The sequence below is a fragment of the Pyxicephalus adspersus genome, chromosome 12 (assembly GCF_032062135.1).
Source record: "Pyxicephalus adspersus chromosome 12, UCB_Pads_2.0, whole genome shotgun sequence".
Taxonomy (NCBI): Eukaryota; Metazoa; Chordata; class Amphibia; order Anura; family Pyxicephalidae; genus Pyxicephalus; species Pyxicephalus adspersus.
Genome location: NC_092869.1, coordinates 11,858,843 through 11,883,447, shown reverse-complemented (window position 1 = coordinate 11,883,447; position 24,605 = coordinate 11,858,843). Strand labels below are relative to the sequence as shown.

General features: G+C 36.1%; 1 protein-coding gene across 6 annotated transcripts in view; it reads right to left on the bottom strand.

The window, feature by feature from the left end:
- Positions 1–1,377: 1,377 nt before the first annotated feature.
- The window catches only part of PAK6 (p21 (RAC1) activated kinase 6), a 59,819-nt gene continuing 36,591 nt past the window's right edge, over positions 1,378–24,605 (bottom strand). For 5 of the 6 annotated variants that reach the window (XM_072427495.1, XM_072427492.1, XM_072427493.1 and 2 more), the window contains 8 exons: positions 16,485–16,705; positions 14,238–14,849; positions 8,272–8,736; positions 6,706–6,839; positions 6,338–6,464; positions 6,128–6,253; positions 5,650–5,784; positions 1,378–4,162 (listed from right to left, as the gene is read on the bottom strand). In XM_072427495.1, the coding sequence (XP_072283596.1) occupies positions 3,995–4,162; positions 5,650–5,784; positions 6,128–6,253; positions 6,338–6,464; positions 6,706–6,839; positions 8,272–8,736; positions 14,238–14,849; positions 16,485–16,688 (1,971 nt within the window). In that variant the 5' untranslated portion in view covers positions 16,689–16,705 and the 3' untranslated portion in view covers positions 1,378–3,994. Of the gene's footprint in view, positions 4,163–5,649; positions 5,785–6,127; positions 6,254–6,337; positions 6,465–6,705; positions 6,840–8,271; positions 8,737–14,237; positions 14,850–16,484; positions 16,706–22,516; positions 22,807–24,605 lie in introns of those variants that run through there. The other variant, XM_072427489.1, reaches the window with a different exon arrangement.

Here is a 24,605-nt window from a genome sequence, read left to right as displayed (position 1 = left end):
CAGGAAGTAGTTTTAGCAAATACTATGGGATTGCTTTAAGAAAAAGCCGGATGCTCTTCTAGAAGCACAGTATATAACTGGGTATTAAAGTAAAAAACAACAGAAACTTTTGATATAGGGAACATCTAATTGTCTCATACATTCAGGAAAAAATTTCCCCCTGTTGGAACAAATTGAACTGTGCTTTAAAAGGGTATTTTTACCTTCCCCTGGATGTCTGGATCCATGTCTGGATCTATGTCTATAGATTTTTGTCTGGGATATGCTGGTTTGTAGTGTTCATTTGCCTAGGGGTTGAATTTGATGGACTTGTGTCTTTTTCAACCTAACTATGTAACTGGTGCCCAACAGCAAGATTTTTTAAAAACTTTTAAACACACAAGGACCCTGCACCATCTACTGGTGTGACTCCAGTATAAACCAATATTCTGTTTCTTATGGCATTTTAAGGGGAAAAATCCAGGTTTATATTCAAGTATGTATGGTAGCTTGGTGCCAGAGGAAGGTTAGTCGATACATAACCAGGCAAGCTTCTTTGTACTTCACATGCAGAACAAAAACTGTTTAAGGTTTTAGGTCTACTTTAAAGCTGAACTTCAGAAAAACTAAAAAAAACAACTCATATCGACTTTATCTGCCAAAGGATTTGCATTTGTGTCCCTCCAGATCTCAGATTTGTACACCACCTACATTGGGATTTTTATATATTTGTGTTCATGTTAAACAAGAGATCAATAATAATTAATAATCCAAAGTATTCATCAGCAGGTTTTAATAATGTATATTGAAGATGGCCTATTTACTCATCAGAGAGCCCTTTTGGTAGAGAAGTAGACCTGATTTTTCTTAGTACTACTTACTGGTCTTTCCTCCACCTCATGAATGGACAATAAAGAAAGACTCCGCACATTGATTACTTCATTTTTCTATCGCTCCTCCCACTCCTGCACACTGATGACTTCATCTTTCTATCGCTCCTCCCACTCCTGCACACTGATGACTTCATCTTTCTATTGCTCCTCCCACCATCTTTCTATTGCTCCTCCCACTCCTGCACACTGATGACTTCATCTTTCTATTGCTCCTCCCACTCCTGCACACTGATGACTTCATCTTTCTATCACACCTCCCAGTCCTGCTATAAAAATGCTTTTTTGGCTGAAGTCATTGGCTTGTATCCTGCCAAGCTTGTACAGTGGACTGCAGAATTCTGGTAACAAATCAAACCAAGGTTGACATATGACACTTTATAAATGGGCTCCCATGTGATTACATGTTGCCATGTTACTAAACTGTGAACCAAATTTAACCAATTTTGGAGTAACTGTGTTTCAGTTTCCTGTTGAGAAACTCCCAAAAATTAAATTAAATAGACAATTTGAAAAATTAAACATTTATTGGAATGTCAATAAAACATCTTATTCTTTTATTTTTTTTACGTTACCAATCTGATAAAAACAGAACAGCTCACGTTCAATTTGGAATCCTTTTAGTATTTAGCACCTGAACTATGTGTCTGGGGTCATTCTCTCCATGTAAAGCCCATTATAAATTATCATTGTGCAGGAGGGCTACGTTCTAATATTGGCATTGTCTCTACTGGGGAGGCTTTGCCTCGCTTCCTGCTGTGATTATGGTGTAACAGAAACAGAAAGCAATGAAAAAGATTTAGAATGGGGACAGAGACAGCAGCAAATACACTTTTTTGAAAGCGTGGATAAAGGAAATCTCTAAGTTTTTTTTGCCATTGTTGTCCTCCTGTCCTGCGTCTCCTAATTAATTTCCTGCCCCGGGGTCACAAAGATACATAGAAAGGGGGTTTCTCATTATTTGAATTCAACCTTTAAAAAAGCAAGTATTAGGCCACCAATGAAATATCAGATCATTGTGATTATCTGCATGCATACTGTAAGCTTAGCCATCTGGTGCCCACATTGCCCTATAATTTACTTTTTACCAGCCTTAGTCATATACAAATCTGTGTTAAAAAAAAAATGTCACGTCACACAAAACTTACAGATACAAAGCAGACACCTTCAATAACCTTATTAGCCAAATCTATCTTTGGTACATCAAGGTCAACCCCAATCTTAGACCTTGATGTCCATTCTAATAAGTCTCCACCTGTCTACAAGCAGTGCAGCATGGGAAAGGTCTGAGCCTCAGAATGTGCCTAGGACATGGGGGACTCTATGGACACACATAGAAAATGTGATTTTGTTTCCCATTCTTATATAGCACCAATATAATAACAAAGAATTATCAAAGTGCATAGAACGATGTGCACCAGTCTATATTAATCACATACATCTTCTAGCACCAGTCTGTTGTGATGCCAAATAGTATGATTTTGGGAGGCATCGGAAGGATCCAGAGAAATGCCATCAAACCAATGGGACAATAATATAAATTCCATGCAAGTGTAGTCACCAAAGAAATTTAGAATCCCAGATATTGCCAATCATTAGATTATAATAATGGCTAATAATAAGGTGTTTGCAGACATTCAGGTAGGTATGAAATGTAAATGAACGTGACGTGACCACTTTAAAAGACACAAAAAGAACAAGCAATACATAAAATCTTATGAATAGCGATTTCGGATAGAAGAATCTTATTTGTATTCTGTGTTCATTTGGCAAAATAATGTGAGCTGTGTCACTTTTAATTTATAAATATTATAAATTCTGACAATATGCCACTTATATAAAACACTGATAAAACTGTGTGTAATAACAATTCAATTTTTAACACACTACTGCAATCTGCCTATACAGGCTTACTTAATAAAGCAGAAAGAAAAGCTTATCCAAACGATAATGTGTTTCTTTCGATGGATACGTATTGGTTCTGCTTTATTAAATATGCCTGATTGAGTGGGACAATTATAAAAACTCTTTTTTACATTGTTTTCAAGTATTAAAATGGGAATTACCAGTGTACTGGACAACCACAAACTTGAATACATTTGCCTACTACTAAATCCTAAATGTCAAGTGGATGTGAATAACAAATACAGATCACAGACATGACAGCTCCACCATAGGAGCAGACATCCCAAGATAAAAGTGCAACAGGTTCATAGCATGTGTTATATGTGCTGCAGCAAAGAAGATCATGGTTACTGGCTTTGATTTATCAAGGGGCAATATTGCTCGAGAAGCAACTTTAGCATGCCTCAAGTGCTTTTGCAGATTGATGAATCAGGCCCACACTGTCACAGATATGTTTTCATGGCTACGCATTTCTAGATAGTTCAATTTGCTGTTTTATGCTATAAATATAAAGAAAATCACTTTAAAACAGCCTCTTATAGCTTGGCAGTTGTTCTAAATTCCTTTAAAAGAAACAAAACGAGGCTTTTCTGGGCAAACATGTTTGCAGCTAGCATATTGGTTGCTCTTATAGAAAACAGCTATTTGTCCAGCTTGATCTTATTTTAGATTGTCTTAAAAAGCTGAACCCAAGTAAACAGCACACTGCACACACCAATCTTATGATCACTGATTGTCATAGTGTGTAATATGTTTGTGTAACCATCGCCCTCTGCTGGTCATTTTAGGATGTGCAGCCAGTACCATAGCCAGGAGGTGTGTGTGTGTGTGTATAAGAAAATAAGGTGCCTCTGCTCTTGTCCATTGTAGGTCTATCTTTTCCAGTGTAAAAAATAAATGTTTTACCATTTACCAATAAGGTTCACACATTCCAGCAGTGAAATGGTTAGTAACTACTGTAAACAATCACATTTAACCCTGTTGAATGGTGAAGAGGGTAGTAATCTCAAGTCTGGGACGTCCGAGCAGCTTTTCCACAATTATTCTGAAAAATAATTGTCAGTTAATTGCCTGCATTTACATTTTAGAAGCCTCTTTTCTGTCTTTGCTCATCGGGAAGTTAGTTGGCATTGCTAACCAGTCATTGAGTCCCTTCGATATCTAAGCAAGGCAATTTGATCCAATAAAATAAAAGTGAGTGGAGTATTGGTTTCCCAGGACTAGCAGGTAGAGTTCCTCTTATGGTATTGCTGGATCAGAGGCACCAGACACTCTGGCAAGCCGGCCTGGAGGAGGAAGAAATGGTCAAGGAGCTCCTTAGCCGTAGCTCTTTCTGTTGCCTCTCGGGTCAGCATACGATCCAAGAAATCTCTGAGAACCGGTGAAACCTAGATAAGAAGTATGAGCAATTAGTCCTTTTAAATTATCTCATTTACGGTTCCTGAACTCTTTAGTTTTACTAACAGAATCCTTTATTTTCACAAGGTTATCCTGCTAGTAACACTCTTCCCATCCAAAGGAAGTGGTGATGTCACCCTTGGCTTTTCACCTTATTTGGAATGCATTATTAATATTATATATAGGATTTATTTAGCGCCAACATATTACTTCTGAATAACAGAGCTGATGTTTTCTGCAGTTCACATAAAGAACTGAGTCAATGCAAACTGTTAGGAGATTAACGAAGTCAGAGAGCACAGAAAACTGGCAAGTTAACTTCGAGAATCAAAAGGTTTTTTCCCCAAAAAAACCTAATTATATTATGAAATATATATTTAATATGTACATATGCAGTGTAAACTACATTAAAGGTATATCTGAACTGTCAAATTTCTACTTATGTCATCTCAATGGAATAGGCCCATATAATAGATGGTCAAATGTGAAAGTGCAATGGCGGCTTCAGAACTAAAGATAGAGATTCCACTGTTTTTGGACAGCAAAAAGGATAGGAAAGGGTTTAGTTCTGCTTTATGGTCCTACAGCTGCTGCTGTCACGCCTACAATACATGACCAGCAGTCCAGGATTGTAGGTAAGAACACCAAGGGCCCTTCCACAACCCAGAGCAGAGGTCACCGACCTTTTGGACCTCACAGACCACTAATTTCATAATTTTAATAATTGTTCTAAAAAGATAAATACATTTGTAAAATAATGTTCTTCCTATTGGTGCCTGACAAGGATTGTGGAGACTCCGATTCATTGATCAGCTCACGGTTAAGTGAAGTATAACTATTGTTACTATTATCATTAGTTGCATTATCTTTGTTATTGCTAAAGAAATGCAAAATATTGGTTTGCTTTTCTCACTCATTTTGGGTTTATTTCATTTGAATTTAAGACCTAAGAACTATTTGATGCCAGTAAATATACCAGTTAAAGAAAATACACAGTTAAAATAAAACAAATCAGATGTGAATCAGTATTCGGGGAACGGGGTGACTGTTGTAATGGTGGAAACAATACTGTAACATACGGCTCGGCAACGACTGCCTCATACAACTTAAGATTACACTGACGTCACGCTGCGCCTCCCTTGTTTTTCTGTCTGTTTGTGAATTAGGTGCAAAATAAAGACGAAACTTGTCATTCAGAATATAAGAATTTATTAGAATCATTTTTTTGTTTTATTATTAATAAAACATAAAAATTGCAAAAATGTCCACATTTGTTTTTCTGTCTGACCACTAAAGGGGAAAGTTCACAAACCTATTTAACATACAGCGCTGCGTAATATGTTGGTGCTATTTAAAACCTGTTTTTTATTATTAATAATAATAATACAAAGTTTCATTTTTATGTCTGTCCTATACACACACATTTTGTATGTTGCATAAATGTGAAAATGTCTGATAAATCAATGATATCACTTACTTTGTGAGAGCTCCTTAGTTTTGGAGGTGGGTTGTCCCGTAAACTTTTCATGGCCTGCACAGGAGAGTCACTAAAATATGGAGGTTCACCATCAACCATTTCAATCACCATGATCCCCAGGGACCAGATATCAACCTAAGGAGACATAGAGGAAAAAAGGGAAATAAAAAAAGACTTTTGAGGTCAGTTTGTGGTGTTTGCACACAACTGAGATGCAATTACAATAATTAGGAAAAGCAGTATTACTCTATGACTAGATGCAGTCCTACATGCTTTACACAGTGATGTCTGATACACAACAAAAATGCCCTGTACATTATTCCCAAAACATGTTCAAATAAACCAATGTCAACCATCTCATTTTACAAACAAACAATTGGTGTTATTCCATTCCTAGGATTGCTAGGACGCTATTGTGATTAAACAGTATGAGACACTACTTGGTCATTATATAGCTGGGTATGCCACATAAAGTTACCTCTGTGCCATATGCAGACCTCATTATGACCTCTGGTGCCATCCAGTATGGGGTGCCTACTAATGACTTTCGTTTTGGAACATCTTTGCTAATTTGAGCACAGAATCCAAAGTCAGAAAGCTTCACCTGAAAAAGAAAAAGAAAATCATTGACATGTTTATGTTTTAGGTGCAATAAAATCGTAAAGCTGAAAAAGTAATGAGTGCTCACCCGGCCATCTAATGTAAGAAGGATAGAGTCACTCTTGATATCTCGATGTATAACCCCCTGAGAGTGCAGGTACTCCAGAGCTTGCAGCACAGACTTACACACAGTAGCAATTTGCTCCTCATTTAGCCTATTGTGGAAAACAAAGGTGTAAGAGAAAATTGAAAGTGGAAAAAGTGGCTTATAGAATATAGAATTTATATAGAATAATATAGAATATAAAAAATACATAACGAAATCAGACTGGTCACTATAGCTAACAACACAGACATGTATCTATTTTTAATAGAACTTTAGATAAAAGCTCATTGTCTGAACAGATTATAAGTATTCCTATTACCCATACAGCACATGAATGAGCTTCCACATACCTGGTCTGTGACACAATGTCAGTCAGAGCACCACCTTGCACATACTCCATCATGACCCATAATTCTTCTCCTACAAGATAGCTTTTGTACATTTCCACAACATTGGCGTGCTGATAGTCCCTCATGATAACAACCTGGGTAGCACACAAAGAACAAAATTATGGCAACAAATCTGGCCAAAACAGATTTACAAAAATATTATTTTTATTATTAGCAGTGAGGTCTTCTCACTTGGTGTGGATTGACTATGGTAGGGTAGGTGTTGTTTTGAATATGGTTACATGTCTAAGCCTTTGAAACGTGTGGACAAGGTTGTATTTGGAGGCCAATATGATACAAATATCATAAAAAAACATACTTGAAACCAGAATTACTACTAGATACAACACACTGGGAAAACATTTGCCTGTCTTTTGTAGCACCAGGTCCAGCAACTATCATATGGTCTAAGTAGGCACATTTACCACTTTTTATTTCTGTTTCCTTCTTTACCAAACCTTCATCCAACAATTCAGCCTAATCTGAGCTCTTTACAGCATACACAGCCTAAACAGATTTTGTTTTAAATAATGAACTATACAGTATGGGATCGCTGTAAAGCTGTGACTTCACACATAACAACAAATCTTGCAAAAGTATACTGGTACAAAATATGAAGCTATGGGTGTACACTGATTCATAGAGCCTGATTTACTAAAGGTCCCCAAGGCTGGAGAGAATACACTTTCATCAGTGAACCTGGGTAATCCAGCAAACCTGGAATTGATTTCCTAAAAGTCATTAGCATTTTGTTAGATTTGTTAAATGTTTTCAATCCTGGACCAGATCCATCCCAGGTTTGCTGGATCACCCAGCTTCACTGATGAAAGTGTATTCTCTCCAGCCTTAAAGAACTTTAATAGATTAGGGCCATAGACACCAAGAATGTCTCTTGCTTTGGCCTCCTTTCTCAGCAGAACCTATCTGCATTAATGTTACATGTGACTTACCCATCCTTACACAGGGCCTTTTTGGGAGGATATTTTCTGGTTTACCATTAGGGAGAGACCCCTGCCATACATTGCCAGGGTAGATAATTTTCTCAGAACATAGATGTAACTCAAAAAAAATATAAATTGTTGTTGCATGTGTTTATTGGCCCACTGAAAAATGCTAACAAGCATCCATCATATTTTCTGGGCTGATTAGGTGTTTGGTGGAGCCTCTTACTATGAGAATACGTTTACATGACTAGTGAGTATATTTTTGCCGCAGGAAGACATGGTGCTTTGCACTTAAAACACAAATCTGTTGCCCATAAATAGTACAATATCTTCTTCTTCCTAAAAGCAATATCCTGGCTGGAAAGAAGAAGCCAACTGAATTCAAAATTCTCCTCCCAGGCACACGAACCAATACTTATACTCAATACTAGAATCCCTCTAGAAACCTCAGGTCTCTTTTTCCCGTGCAAAGTTCAGGCTCCTCTCCACGTTCCTTATCATGGTGTATGGTACTTTGAAATAGGCACTTGAGGACTAAACATAAATAAACAAAATAGCTACACATTACACATAAAGAACTCACTTCATTAAACAGTAGTTCTCTACGTTGCTGCTTCCGGAGATCCATCATTTTAACAGCAACTTGACGCCCACTGTGTTTTTCTCTAGCAATGCAAACCACTCCGGTGGACCCCTCACCAATTTTCACATAATCCTCCAAAAGCAAACGTGGATCTCCCTTGTCTACAACCATGCGAAGTGCTGTCTTGAATTGTTCATGAGTCACTACTGTACTGTCCTGATTAGCTAATGGATTCTTGTTGAAAGAGTCCTGACATAAATGTAGATTTGAGGAGCTAGTCTGGATAGGACGGCTGCGAGGTGATCCTGCTGGAGAAGGTCGACTAGGCCGGAGAGGAGAGATCCGCTCTGAGGGTGTCCCTGATATAACCCTGGAAAAGTCTGGTGATAAATGGTCCGGTGGAAGGGAAGCTGCTTTAGTTAAAATCCCCCGAGCCGACAAAATTGGGCGTTGGTAGCCCCCATTCTGAAAAATAAAAACATACAATGTCCTGTTAGTGATTTTTTATTGCAATGTATTAAAATACAACAGCCAATGAATATGTCACAGTAAGTTGAATTCAGTCCAACTAACTATAAATCGAACAAGACAAATTTTTAAATTAAAAAGTATTGCATATGGACCTCTTGTGCTTTTTATTTTCCCATGAACAGATTGGAGTCCTACAACTGTTTACCACCTACTTCCTGTCTACAAGTCCTACCCTTCCTCATGTAAAAAACTCATAGTTTTTTTAATGTAATGCATGGATGCTGTGAAATAAAACTGGCATCTATTGTTCTTTCTACTTCTTCCTACATTGTCACACATAAATGACCCTCTCACTGGCTGAAATAACAGATTAGAGTAAATCGTTGCAGTGCAACGTGCAAGTACGTTTGGCCCATGAAACAAAAATTCTCTCTGCCAATCAATCTATACACTAGTTGTCAAAACTTATCAACCTGGTTGCTATATTCCCAAGGCAGGTACTCAAGGCAGGTAGGCTCAAGCATCATAAGATATAGTGGAGAAATCTGTGGTTTTTCAGTGATCTCCAGGAGGTTTTCCTTTTGGCAGAAGTGTGTGCTGGTTAATGCATGCAGAGGAACAGTTGTACTCAAACATGCCTTGAGTACATGTTTGAAGTGTACTTTTATTTAAAAACATCTCTATATTGGCTCTATATGTTTAGGATTTTCTATACCTATAACATCAGTTGACCCAAGGTGCACAACAGACCATATATTATAACTGCATGCGTACAAATTCACGGAACTGCTGCTACCCCTGAGGAAGCCAATAACAGGCGAAAGGCGTCAGGGAAAAAAATTATTACAAACAGATATGTTGTTCTGTACTATACCAACTACAGATTTACTTGTGCGCATAATGTTAGTCAATGTATGTATAGTGCCCCCTGGGGCCTGAACCTCACCACACGGGACTACAACTCCGGTGGTTCACCAGAACAGATAATTTATGTATTGCTATTTATGAGATTTATCACTTAATACAATACTTTTTTTGTTTGCCAAAAAACCCTTCCTTTCCTTTGTTCTTTACATATCTTACATATAAACAATATTACTTACATTACAAAAATGGCAGTGAAAGAGAGTAGATAAAAGCATCTGCAGGATTTCCAAACCGACTTATTCCAATCAGGGAAGGGGGGGTTATACATGATAGCAACTAAAAAAATATTTTAGTGTTAGAATTGAAGGTAAAAAATAAATGTGTGACAGAAGTGGCTTATAATTGAATGTGTAGGATATGAGTAAATGGATGTCGTGCAGATGTTTTTATCTACACTCTTTTACTGCAATTTTCGTAATGTAAGTAATATTGTTTATAACCTAAATATTTATTTAACTCTATGTATTAAAACATGTTGGATTTAGCAGTGAAACTGAACTTATTGGTTTACCTCTTTCTCTTTCTAATTTTTTGCTTTCTTTATACCCATCATGTCCTTATTAGACATAACTTTAGTTTTCAAGTTATTCCCCAATCTCAAATCTCCCCTGAGGAAGCCTTAAGGGCGAAACGCGTCGGGCTTGAGACTCCATTGAAATGTTTGCTGGGATTATACTTGATACCTGTGAACTGTATAGAAGTAATCGCATATACATCTTCTTTTGTATCACAACCTATTTGATTTGTGTAAAGTATAGGAGTATACTATACATTATTAAAATATTAACATTCACCTTCCAATTTGCCTCCAAAAGCCTGTCTATCCTTTCACCCTACAAAATTACACATAGAATTGAAGACATGCATAGCAAGGCAACTAAAATTTTCAAAAGTGACTGCACTTGAATGCACAGAATGTTTTTCTTACCGATTGTCCCAGTGGTTGATAAAGATATGATCTTGTTTTGTTCTGTGTATGATGTATATTATATTTTCTCATTAGTAAACAATACCTTAACCCGGTAAAGTTTGCTGTACTGAAGGGCTGTTCCCCTAAAACTATTGTGACATGGTGGGGTGGGGTAGTCCATAGTCGCATTAGAAAAGCAGCCCTGGAAAGGGATGACACCTTAAATTTTACTAAAATTGTCAATGTCTAAGCCAAATAGAATACTTTGCTGTAAACAAGAATCCATTTTAATCAACAAGACTCTTTTTAGAAACATTATACTTTGTACAACTTTCGTAAAAATGTAAATAACTATCATGAAGGACTTTTTTAGACCTTGAGGTCTGTCTGTGCTAAATGTGCTGAGATCTGTCTGGCGCTAAATGTTATATTATTTAGAGTTGTAAATCATAACACCAGCTGTAGCTGCCCCTGGAAAGGCTGAGCATACCTCACATAAATTACCGGCTGTGTATTCTGTACAGTTTATTTTCAATTAACATTTTTTTTGAGAATTCTGAGCCGGTACATACGAGGGCCCCTTTTTACCTGTCTGAACTAGAATAGTGTAGACACCTGTCTGCTTGTCTATACTGGAAGCAGGGAGGCCCAGCTAAATATCTTCCCTTAGGTCCCTTACAGTGTAAAATCAACATATTTATGTGGGTCAGCTGCTGTAAAATGCATAAAAAATTCACAAAAGTTATGACCTGATACTATTTTTCACTGTAAATAAAAAAATATATATTTGTCACGTTGTTTGTACATGAGGATAAAGTACAGCAAGTTTTGTCTAAAGAAAAATACTTTTACACACAGATTTAAATTGTTTCGAAACCTTTTCCAAATCGATTTACTTCTGCCATTCCTTTATATTTAGTCAACTGAAAATAACATTGATAGCATTTCGTTATATCTGTTTTTTCACTATGTGCAAATTATTAATTTTGAAGAGAAACATGTATGGAGGGTGTAGCTGTCCTCTGTTTTTGAAAGTAGCAGCCATGCCCATCCTGTTATTTAGTTTGAGCAAGTACTGTATGGAGATTAGGATTCTGGTCTTCTCTTTAAATTCAAAGTAGACAGTAAGGTAACAAGCATTTTTAAAGACTCAGCATTGGTATTTTTACCTAGTACAGGTTTGCTTTGGGTAGTGGGGTTGTTAGTAGTTAGTCCTAATGTCCTCATGTTTGAAATCTCCTGTAATCTCCCCTCTGTAATTAAAATGTATTTACAACAAGATTTGCTAAAATTTTCTAAGATTTACAACAAGATTTGCTAAAAGGCAGCATTGTAGCCTGTTAAAAGTGGGCGACAGGTTGCTTGGTACTTATATGTCATAGGTTTAAATGGCCGTCTGGTATAAGCATTTTACAAAAAGATTATTTAAGATTCTATAGATATGAATCTTGTCAATATAGATTGTATGTTCAAGTAGACAGGGTTCTTTTTAACTCAGTTTGTACTTGTTATGTATGCAAGCCTGTCATCTACGTCCCCTTCTTTTATATGTTCATATTATATAGGTGCTTTATTAAATTTTTTTTAAAAAAGATAATACGTAAAGCCCAGCTCCTACCAAACATTCTTATTGTTGTTTTAAATATAGTGGAGGGGTTTGTTCCATGAATAGCTTGATGTTTTTGCTGTACGTAAATGTTATCTGCTTTCATTGACCCCTATAGGGAGATTTACCCTTACTTCTTGAATATAAAATAGGAGTCATCAATGCCAAAATACATGAACCATAATAAAAATCCAATAAGGGTTCTCACCTTTTCCCACAGTAAAACATATCTTTTACTGCAATCATTAAAATTAACTAAAGTTTACTTTTTGTCAGATATTTTAAAAATAAAAGCAAACCATCAAGAAAAATGTGTCATTTTATGCTCTCCTTTTAGCTCCAGAGAAAAAATGGTATCGTCTCTCTATATTCCATACACGGCTCCCCTCCCTTCAAACCCCCCATCTACACAGCCAACATCTTTTCTATGTACAACAAATAAACTATTGTACATTACTTCTACATCCTGACTTAATTAAATATTGAGGTTTGTAATCTGTATTGTCTGAAGAGTATGCCAAAGATGTATTATACCTTTCTGGCTGAGGAATTACCCTGGAGGGTGGTTTTGAAAACTCACAGCAATACTTTGTTTTCTTGAAGACATCTGCAAGTGACCTTTGTTATAGCCAAGAAAACCTTTAAACATGTTTCGACAGAAAGAACGTGTACAGTATAGATCCTTGTTCATGGTCACACAGAGGGGGACTGAATCACCAAAAAACAAACCTAAAGCTATCTTTTAAATTTATTGCAGCTAACAGCTACTTGAATGTAGTGTCTTTATTAGTTCTATTTAGGCCTTTTTCATTTACTCTCCCTCATTGTTTTTCAACAAGGGTTCCGCCAAAGGTTGTTTGGGGTTACATAGTAAGGTTGAAATAAGACATAATTCCATTAAGTTCAACCACTAGGCAAATAAACATATTCCAGATAAAAACCCTATAGACATGATTGATCCACAAGCAGGCAAAAAAACCTTATAAAGCCCAGTACAATATGTTTCAACAAAGTAAAAAAGTCCTTCTTGATCATGTGAGGCAATCAGTATGTTCCCTGGATCATTAATTTCTATTGTTTTTGCTTTAAAACTTTAATTTCCAGTTATTTATTGTCCTTTTAGAAAAGCATCCAGCTTTATCTTAAAGCAATCTATAATACTTGCTGAAACGACTTCCTGAGGGAGCCGATTCCACAGGTTCACAGACACACAGTGAAGAATCCCTTCCTTATCCAGAGATTTTACTTCTTTTCCTCCAGATGCAAAGAGTGGCCTACTGTTCTTTGTAATGATCTCAAAGTGAATAATCAGGAAGAGAGTTTTCTATGTGGACCATTTATATATTTATACAGGGTGATCATATCCCCCCTTATACATCTCTTCTCAAGGGAGAATAGATTCAGTTCAGCTAATCTCTCCTCATAGCTGAGCTCCTCCATTCCTTTTATTAATTTAAAAAGTATTTTGCTAGCCCTAGATATTGCAGCTTGGCATTGCATGCTATTATTAGGTCTATGATTTACCCAAACCCCAATTTTTCATTTTTGGTCCTTACAAATGTATTACCCCTAGGCAGTATGAAGCATGCATGTTGTTATCCCCCAAGTGCATAACTACATTTATCTATATAAAATGTCATTTGCCACTTGGCTGCCAATCAAACAGTACATTCAGGTCTGCTTGTAGATTATAGACATCCTGTATGGACTTAATGCCATTACATATTTTGGTGTCATCTGCAAACACAGAAATGGTACTTTTATTCCCAAACTCTATATAATTTATTAAGATTTTAACAGTTAAGGTCCCAACACTGAACCCTGGGGTACACCACTAATAATCATAGACCATTCAGAGTATGAATCATTAATTACAACTCTCTGAATGCAGTCTTTAGGCCAGTTCTCCATCCATTTACAGATTGACTTTTCCAAACTAACTTGCATATTAACGGTCTGTGGGGTACGGTGTCAAATGCCTTAGCAGGTCCAAGTACACTTCCACTTGAATTCCCCAGGCAGAAGTATAATTAGTAAAGAAAATAATCATACCTTTATTTTTTGTGCTAGAATCGGCTGTTCTGCATTCCTTCCATCAACTGAGGATTTGAGGCCAGTCTGTAGATGTTCAAGGTATGAAGTGCTTTCTGCAGGTTTTGGCACAGTTCCTTCTTCTAGGAGTGTTTCATGGGATAATTGTCTTCTTGTTGTTGTATGTGTATGTGTGGTCTCATCAAAGCTATGACCTCCACTAATGATCTTGTGAAGGCTGCCAGGTGTTTTGGTCTCAGAAACACGATCCACTGTATCCTGAAAGTCTCCAGGATCCAGAGACTTTGCTTTGCAAACAGGGCCGTTGGGTTTTGATGGACTTTCCTCTGAGGGTTTATAATCAGGCCACATAGTCTGCCGCCTAATGGACTTAGAGTTACCATTACAATTGGCATAATTGCCATACTTGTCCGAAATATTCTGCTCTTCAATAATATACTGTCCATTGTTTGGCCTTTCCTCACCGAGAACTCCCAAAGACTGAGCTCTCCTCCTTGTCAAAGGGCTTCGTCCTCTCAGAGTGTTGGAGCTACTTGCAGAAAGTTTTTGAATGTCATTTAATATCCCTGAGATATATCCTTCCAAACCGATAGTACTGCCACGAACAACAGTCTGTTAAAACAAAATTTTTAAAAACAAAAAGTTATAAAATCGGTGGATAATCAAAATGTACACTAAATATTATATTTGTTAATTGAAAAGGAAACACTGATATTAAACACTATAAAGTCACATTTGCTAAATTTATATTAAAATAAGGCGTTTGAATTTCATTGTAGAATTTATGTTATTTAATACACGTAAATCTTTTACTTATCTTTTATATAAGGTCACAACCAATTATATATATATATATATATATATATATATATATATATATATATATATATATATATATATATACACACACACACATGCTTTCATTCTTGCAACTTGGATATACCTGAAATTGTGCCAATATAATAATTCCAATTTTTTGGAAAATAAATATTTTGAAAAAACAAAGCACAATTGAGTCAGATTTTTAAAAAATTATTTGAAGTATGCATTTACAAAAATCCCTATATTTCAAGTATATCTACATGGACAATTGTTTTTTGGTATGTTTTGTATAGAGTATTGGAAGGTTTAAGACCATGTCAGTTTTTTTGCTGTATGTTTACCAATGGGAAGATTTCGCTACACGACCAGCGGGCTAGTATTAACCATAAATGTATGGTCTTGCTAAGGCCAGTCTTCCTAGGCATGGGGTGGTACATCCTTGCTGGGCAACCTCTCTTAGGAAGTTAGGATGGGTCACTGTCCAGTATTTTGCTAATTCGCTGGCCAAGTATCTGGGAAAAAAAGAAGTTTGTTCGTTTTTCTAAGTGTACCACCCTTTTTTTTCTTTTTTTTTTTTTTAAGGAGTGCAGCACTGCTCCCTTAATTCTTGATCACCTAGGCCATCAAGAATTAATGGGAGCACAGAGGCTCCCAGGATATCTGTGTCACGCTCCTTCTCTGCTGGCTGCTTGGGCATGTGCAGAAGGAGCCCTTTCATCAATATAAAAAAAAAAAAAAAGCTGATCTCATGCATGTGCAGCAAGATTGGCAAGTTTTTTCCCAATCTACGTCACCCATTCTCGTGCCATGCTGCATACACCTTCCTGATGATGAACCAGGTGGACTGCAATATACCAACACTTCAGTATAAAAGGCAGGGGAAAGGTGCACCGGGGAAATCAAATCTGTACACTTAAAAGTGTAAATAATTGTTTGGGGTGAGCCTGGAATTTTTCAGGTTTAACAGGTTTCACTTGTTAAATAGTGTCAAGAACGTCTGAAACCGCTGTTCATATGTTTATAAATCCCTTTTTATATATAGATTGTATGTTTTACATCCCTTTTCGTATAATATATATCATTTTAATTCTACCCATAACAAGACAATTTTATACTAAAACACTAACATTCTAGCTTTATGTAGTTATATAAATGTATAATATGATAATTCACCTAAAAAACTATTCTAATATTTTTGTGTAGATGCTATTTCAAGTATGATCCCTGTAGCCTCTCAACAAATATGGAGAAAATAACATGCCATGGATCTTATGACTTTTCCACTAAAAGTGATAGCTTTACTTTAACTGAACTGTGATAGTTCCAGTTATCAAAAAATATAATTTTGCTACCATTTATATTTGTTTAAAATGTCTGAAAAAAAAATAAAAAGCCAGGCTGGAAAATATTATTCTTAAAACTTACCTTCATAGGCTTGAGCTGCACTTGAGTAATCCTGGAAGGGTCCACTACAGGTTTGGGACGTCGAAGAGTGTCCAGTACGTTTTGCCATTGTGGTGGCAAGCCAACAAACTTCCCTTCCTTGGGATCAAAGGATGTATGCACACGATGCTGAAAATTCAGTGGAGCAGAGATCTCGGGTCGTTTCTTTTTCTTTTTTCGAAACATGATCTCAGATTGAAAACCTAAAGCAAAAACAGATATAATTTGTAAGGAAACATTATTCAAACATCATAATATGGCATATATCAAAGCAAGCAAAAACTATTGGTGAGAATTAATATGGCAATGTAATTATTAGATAAATATATGCAATGTTTGCAGCATATCTACTGTAAAATGTCCTGATTGATCCAACTTTAGCGTGGTGCTGCAGGCCCTTTATTGACATTAAAGAATTGCTGAATGAGATATATCCTGGAGGCAGAGAGATGCAAGTCAGATCATATTCTGGTTTTCTATAACCCTGGTGGTGAGCTATCACTAACACAATTCTCAGTTTGGGCATTACTTTCTCAGAAATTTGAAGGTACTCAATTGTACTAAAAGATTTTTCAACTTGCTAAAAAAAAGTTCTCAGCAAGTCCCAATCACTCTATTTGAAAAATAAAATAAAGAGAAAAGTCATATGTGCTCTACTCAAATATTCAGGTGGAAATTATGGTGGCTCTGGTACTCCTGGAACGTTGGACAGATCTCTTTATAGTGTTCATTTTCTAGGACACATTTGAACATCAATGGCCAGCCTATCAAGTGTCACCTTATCACTTTGACGGAGATTGAGCCATGATTTTTTGGAGAAGAATCTGAAAAATAGTTCCTGTGTTGTTCCAACAATATTTATGCACAAATGCAACACTTATAGAAAAATGAAAAGTAAACTTCACTAGTATCCACGTAAGAACTACTGTAGCCAATATAAAAGTCTACTGTAAAGAAATTTTTTATTAATTTGTGACTTTGTTAGAAAGGCTCTCCAACCTACTGAACTGCAGTATACTTGTTTCCATTCTTAGCACTATTGATGATCACGAGCTGTTCCTATAATATAACCCTACAAAATGCAAATCATAAGATGGCAATAGCAATAAAATGATTCCTCTAATGCTCCAAACACAGAACCAAAACAATTTGTTGCTAAGAAATAATGAGCAGTAATTAGACATCATTTACAACTCATACTAATAAAACAAAACATTGTTGAAACAATATGTCACAATAACATTTTAATACCTTTGATGAAACCATAATTTTAAAAGTGTAGTTATAAGGATAATGATTGCTTAATATTCAACAATAATATTGCATTTTATTAGGCATGAATGTGCAACAGTAACCTAACAAGTCCAGGAGACAGAAGTTATCATTATCCTGTGTTATTTGTTTAAGATGAACATATTTAACTACCCTGAACAAAAGCATAGCAAACATGCGTGGATAACAGTACGCAATAGGGATACCTTAAGGCGTTGCAAAGGAGAGGATGTTGTATGTTGGTTAAGGATATAAATGCTTAAATAAAATACAATAGGTTATAAATGGTGAATAATACCAGATATGTGAATTCTAAAAAGTACCAGACTGTTCTTGGGTGACTAAGTGCCTTTATACATAAAATACAACCAAATACTTAATGTATATCTATTCAAAATAAATAAAGTAATTTATTGCAACTTACTAGTACTTATATGTGGGAGCTGAATTTGTTTTAATTTTAAGGCCAAGGGCAGATTTTGCAAGTACAGAAAAATAAAATTCAATCCTGCCCTGCAAAAGTATACTGAACTGAGGCGTCAAACAAAGTGTTTTCTTTGTGGATAACTCCACCCTATGTCAGGAGAGCAGTCTAGAGTGACAGCTCTATTATATATATATATATATATATATACACACACACACACACACTGATATATACTTTGCCATATATGCTTTGCCAATCAGGATGGCCAAGACCTGAACCTGGAACCTTAATCTTCAGGTTAAGATGATGTTGCTGGTGATGGAGCGAGGAAAGGTGAGTTTAGTTCCTTAGAACAAAGTTTGAGTATAGAATTTAGTTCCTTTTTAAGTCCATGTTTTGGCACTCTGTAGATATTACAATCAAATATAACAAGAGCAGTGTGTACAAAATATATATAAAAAATAAAGGGAATAATAAAAAAAAGAGAACAGTAATAGAAATACCAGGAAATGCTCAAGGATATCGATTTATTCTTACTTTCATCTCCATATTGTTCTAATAGTCTGTTCCCTCTAGTCTGTTAGGGAGATGTTAACTTTTTTAACAATTTCACAAAAACATTTTAAATGCTCTTAAACAATCTAGAATAGTATTACATTTAATAAATGTCAGTGGCAGAATATATATGTATTAAATTGCAGTAGTTGTGGGAAAGTCTGATGGATAAACTAATTGGAAATTTTAGTATGTCAGCCAGTTTTTGAGGATTAAGTGTCTGAGTAACACACACAAATCACAAATGCTGCAGGCTAAAGCCCAACGACAAGTAAGGTGACTTCATTGTTTTATGAGTTGGAGAGAAGTAACTTCCTCGTTCCATGGTGAATCAGCTATGTGATTATATTGTGACTGGAGACAGTTCAGTGGGTGAAACCAATGACTCTTCTTAGTATTAGTGTTCAAAAATCAGCACAGGGAACCTTGCTGGATAGAATTGTCTTTCTTTTGTAACTATTTGTACCTGTTTTGGAAATATTTTGTATTCTGGGATACTGCATGCTTCATTAAAAAAAAGTTATAATATAATTTCTATATGAAAACAGCATCTAAAATGGTTTGCATTCTGCATTACTATTTTGTACAAATAGTAATAATACAAAGGGTAGGGCTTGTATGTAACTAAACTATCAATTAGTTATACCAAGTCCTGCATGATCTCTATATACAGCCATGCCATTATACAATTTCTGCATTTTTATCCTCTACAAATGCACTAAAAATGCTGCAGGTCAGCAACTAACTATATAGGTTTGAACAGATCAGAGTACTGTACTGTGTCAGCAAAAATGCAGGTTAGAATTAATAAAGTACACTTCATAAAATCAAAGTGCAGGTGAAAAGGAGATGAAATAGCTTGCAGGAAAAAAATAACACAAATTATTTCTGCAAATGTCATAAACATATGTGCTGTCATCAGGGAGTCAGTAAGATGTACATGACAATTCTAGCAGATACTTCATTTAGCTGGATATAAGAACAGACTCTTTGCAAATCCAGCACTAGCACAGATGGCAGAACTCAGTTGTACTCATTTGTAATGTAGTGTAGACCAACAAATGTGTTGTTTTCATATGTTATAGTGTCAGTGTTTATGTTCTGTTGCAGTGCTATCCAAATGGGTCTTCGTGGGCTGTGTACTGGCCAAGAAATTGAAGGAAAAATTTTATATAATGAAATACTCACAAGTCTTTGCTAATAAAAGATACTGAAAATTTGTGCCTGGATTTTGACCTTGAAGGACTGAGTTGGACAATGAGCAATCTGATATTATTTGGGGATGCACAATGCTGTGGGCTGATACACAATGGGGTCTTTGCTAGAAATGAGCATAGGAATTCCAACTGGTTAAAGCTCAAATTACTCCACTTCTAGTTGAATCAAATTGCACTTAACTTATATGGCTGAGCCAATCAGAAGCCTATCTTCTCCAGATATTACTTGCCTCACAGGTGCAGGTGTCAATTCTGCCATCACTAAAGTCTACCTGTGTAATTTTACTGTATTTGGTTGGCCTTGCTGTAATCCACAGCCCAATGGATGAATATCCTAGTTCTAGCAGAATTCTTCTATCTAATATGTACTTGTATAATAGTAAAAATTTGCACTCAAGCTCAAGTTCCAATTGGTTACATTTTACATTTTTTGGCAAATTCTCCCCCCCCCCCCTTATTTCCTTAGATCTAAAATCTTCTTGAATGTATGGTACTGGAGGATTTCTGACCACCAAAAACACCCTCTAATTGGTAGAGTGTAGCACTGATCTGTCACATTCATTCAGCTTTTGAATTATGGAATGTAAAGTTCAATAACCTTCATCTACAAATTATTCTATGTATGTCGTCTCCTTTTTAATCACTATATCAGTATGACAATATATGATGAATGAGCTGCTATTACGCTGCATTCTCCATTGTTCACTATTTCCAAGTAACAATGTACATAAAGAACAACAAGAATAGTAAAATAAAGCTTTATAAATCAGCTGGTATTTCACTGCATTATTCAGGTATACAAAAGAACAATATACTGAGAAACAAAGCAATGATATCAGATAACCCTTGTGGTTTACTTTAACACCAAAGATCCTTAGTGTCATCTATAAGTTTGAAAGACAATAACAAGGTCGTAACGAAAAAGTGGTGGAAATAGAGTTCTCTAAGCTTGGCTTAGGCTTTAGAAGAATATGAAACCTGTCAACTGATCAGAGAGATTTTGACATGCATGTTGATCATTAGGTGATGATCAGACAGTCAGACTTCACAAGTGAATGAAAGCACTTGATTGGAAAAGGAAGGACTAGAAACGTTTTTGTTGTTTCTTTGTTGTCGTCTGTTGACTGGTCAAAGGATCAAGGTGCCACAACAATTTACATTCTATGCACATTTTATACATGTATAAAGCATGTATATATGTCTAAGAGATATTTGTACAAACAGTAGGAGTATACAAGTCTACTATAACTTTGGAAAACCATATAAAATAAAAGAACACAAGGAGTATAAACTTTGGCAGTAATAGGTTCATACAACAGAATTCTAAAAATGTTCTTATTTTCAAGAGCTAATTATTTATCAAATGAAGAAGAAGAAATGAAGACAGCTGCAAAAAGGTATAAACTGTGGGTTTCTAGAAGTGCTTAAGATAAGCATTACAATACAGCAACTTTAATTGTCCTCGCTTATGCCAAATATCCAGCTATTCTGAATGGGAAAGCACTTGCGGGTAGTTTGTAGCTTCCCCCAATCTGTTATATACTGCAAAATTACTAAAACCATTGTGTGGTTTCTGCCACACCATGTTATAAAATCTTCCTATAGCAGAGAGAATGGAGAGAGAATTCCATAATTGGAGTAGTGGTTAATCAGATGACTTTGATTGGTTATGGACTGGGCCCTTTTTTGGATTTTTTTCTAATGCTCATTTTTTACTGGCATTACTGGATTTAAAACCCATAAAGCACTGGAGTACTAAGCACATTTATATTTTACTGTTTTAGTCTTTTCACAGGCAATGGTAGCTGGCCAATTTAACTCTGTGCAGTACTTTGAGAGCAAAGATATAAGACTGCCTTGACATAGGTCTTCATGCTGAGTAAAACCACTTGACACAGATTTCATATTGAAGTGTTCATACGCATGGATTGTTCCATGTGCCTCACATGATGTCATTTTTAAGAGCTTCACACTCTAGAGGCAAGCTAGATCACAGTGGTATAAATAAACTTAAGTGCTTATTCTGTAAAATGTGGATGAATGAAAAATCTGAAGGTCACTTAAGGAAAAATAGGACAAGACATGACTTTCTTTCTCCTGTACCCAACAGATCTTTGGCACATTTGCAAAAGTTTCAAAATAAAGATTAAACATCCATAGTCTGATTAACAAGGAATATACATATCCCAGCTGTACTCCATAAAGGAAATGACCTTAATCATTCAAGTGTTCTAGCAACTGCACAGTTGGCATCTTCCCCAACTTTAATCAAGAAAGATGTGTCAACAGCACACTGTTTGAAAATTAATTAGTTTTTACTTACATACATCAAAGGCATCAACACAAAAGTTATAAAGTTTGATAATGAAGCCCTGCACAATCCCCAAAATTTATACTGACAACATATGTATCCTGGTCTGCTTTTGGTCATTCATCCTATAAAGTTCTTTAGACGTTTTTAGAATGCATACATTGACTAATACAATGCATACATTACATACCGTGACCAAAGCAGGTTAAAGTTATGCTGGGTGAAAACTTACCTTCTACTTGTAGCATATCAGCACATTTCTGGGGTAATCGTATGACTAAGCATTGGACTTTCGGGAAAGGTACCCTAAAAAAAGGTCATACAGATTTAAGATTAAGTAGCGAAAATTTTAATTCCTGCCAGTCCCTCTATTCATGACTCAACCACTGAATCCTTTATCATCCAGAATCCTAAGGGTTTTTCTGATGCCTTCATCCTCACCTTCACCCACCAGCTGTTACATCAGTAGTGTCTCTGCAGCTCTGATGGGGCTCTCTAGTGATGTACCGTCTGGGGTGAGCCATGATGAAGTATATATTTAAAAAAAAATCCAATATTCAGGGATGAAAGGTACTGGGAATTAATGCGGTTCTCATAGCTAGCTATGTGCCATAATAAAGATTGCAGGTCAACTTGTTCACACTAAGTGCTTCCCTTAAGTCAATATTCAGATAGATGTACAATGGTTAACTCATCCTGGGCACCTGTTCTAAAATGTTAGAAGCCTGGAAGTGTTCAAAATAATTTTTAACAGGCATTTGAGTGTGTTTGCTGAAAAGATTGTACATTTATGAAAGTAGTTCGAGAGCCAGACCTCTTTCAGATGCTGCATAAAACATCTGAAAAACTTCTGTAACCACATGGTCTTAAAACTACTGCAAAAAAAAAAAAAGATTACAGCCACTCCAAGACAATGCCGAAGATGATTCATAGAGTATAATGATTTAGAAAATTGGTGCATAAGAAGGTGTGAGAAGAGCATTCTCTAAACATCCCTAAAGGTCCCAAATAATTGTAACTGTAATTTTTTTTTCTTTTATAAATGATCACTGTACAGATAGGCCAAGCAACTTTCATTCTATGGAGTGAGAAGAACAATCAGGAGTCAGCTGTGCAGACAATAGTTTGCATTTGGCCCATTAGCTAAAAGGCTTTTTGGGGTACCTGTAACAGCTTTAGATTTTTCACTGTCAAAACAAAAATCTAGCATCTGCATAAACCCTCATCAGAGTGCTGAGCTTAACTGTTTATAAGGAAAGAGAACTTGAGGATGACATCTAATAATTTTTTCAGATTCTTTGAAGCTAACGAACTAGGAAATAGAAAAGGGGTAGACCAAGACCACAAAGGGGAGATTGAATTTATTGACTTTGCATTACGTAAAAAAAAAAAAAAAAGAATCAATCTACAATACAGGAAAAAAGTCATTTAAAGTGAATAAAAGAGAAGAATTATTACCCATGATAACGTAAAGCTCTACAGTGACCTGTGCAGACCAGTAAAGATCTCAGGGTGGTTTGACACATGAAAGGAAACAGAAATAATAACTGTATATCTGTGAAACTATGCAAATAGATCTGACCTACACCCATGGCAGACACAACAATCTTGTTCGGCAAGTATATTTGTTAACCATTTCAGTATCTAATAACAGGTTCAAATTATCTACAAGATCATATGCTGAGCTGTTGTGTTTGTGTACAAATTGTTTGGATTAGTCAGCAGTTTGGGATGAACGAGCGAGAATATTAAGTTCAATCTCGCAAGATACTTATATTACAATGTTAGGAGGTTCTCCGTTGCCCGGCATCTTCTCAATTATTGCAGCTGTGGTTGCATTCATTAAGAAGAGTGTGCAATCCCCGGGGCACTGGAGATTAATTACCCTCTAGTGCCCCGGGGATCGCAAACAGGAGGATTCCAAGGGAATCATGTGAATCCCCTGTGAATCCTCCTGTTATATTTTCCTTGATCTTCTGATAGTTTCGCAAAATTGGTTCGCCGAAATTTCGCGGAACCACCGGATGGTCGAGGAAATTTTCGGGAGAATGCCAGAGGCTGCTAGTCAGCAGAAACAACAGGTTGTATGGGTTTAGGAGGAGAGGTAGGGAAATAGTTGCTAGGTCTAAAGAAATAGCACATACTGTACATGCATACAGTCTTACCAAGACAGTAACAAGTAAACAAATGCATTATATAAACTGCATGAGGTGCTAAAGCATATGTGTATGTATTGCATTCATCCAATATATAATACAAAATACCTTTTGATCAGGCCAGAAGTTCAGTCACAGTACTGGGCATACTTTCTGTATCTTAAA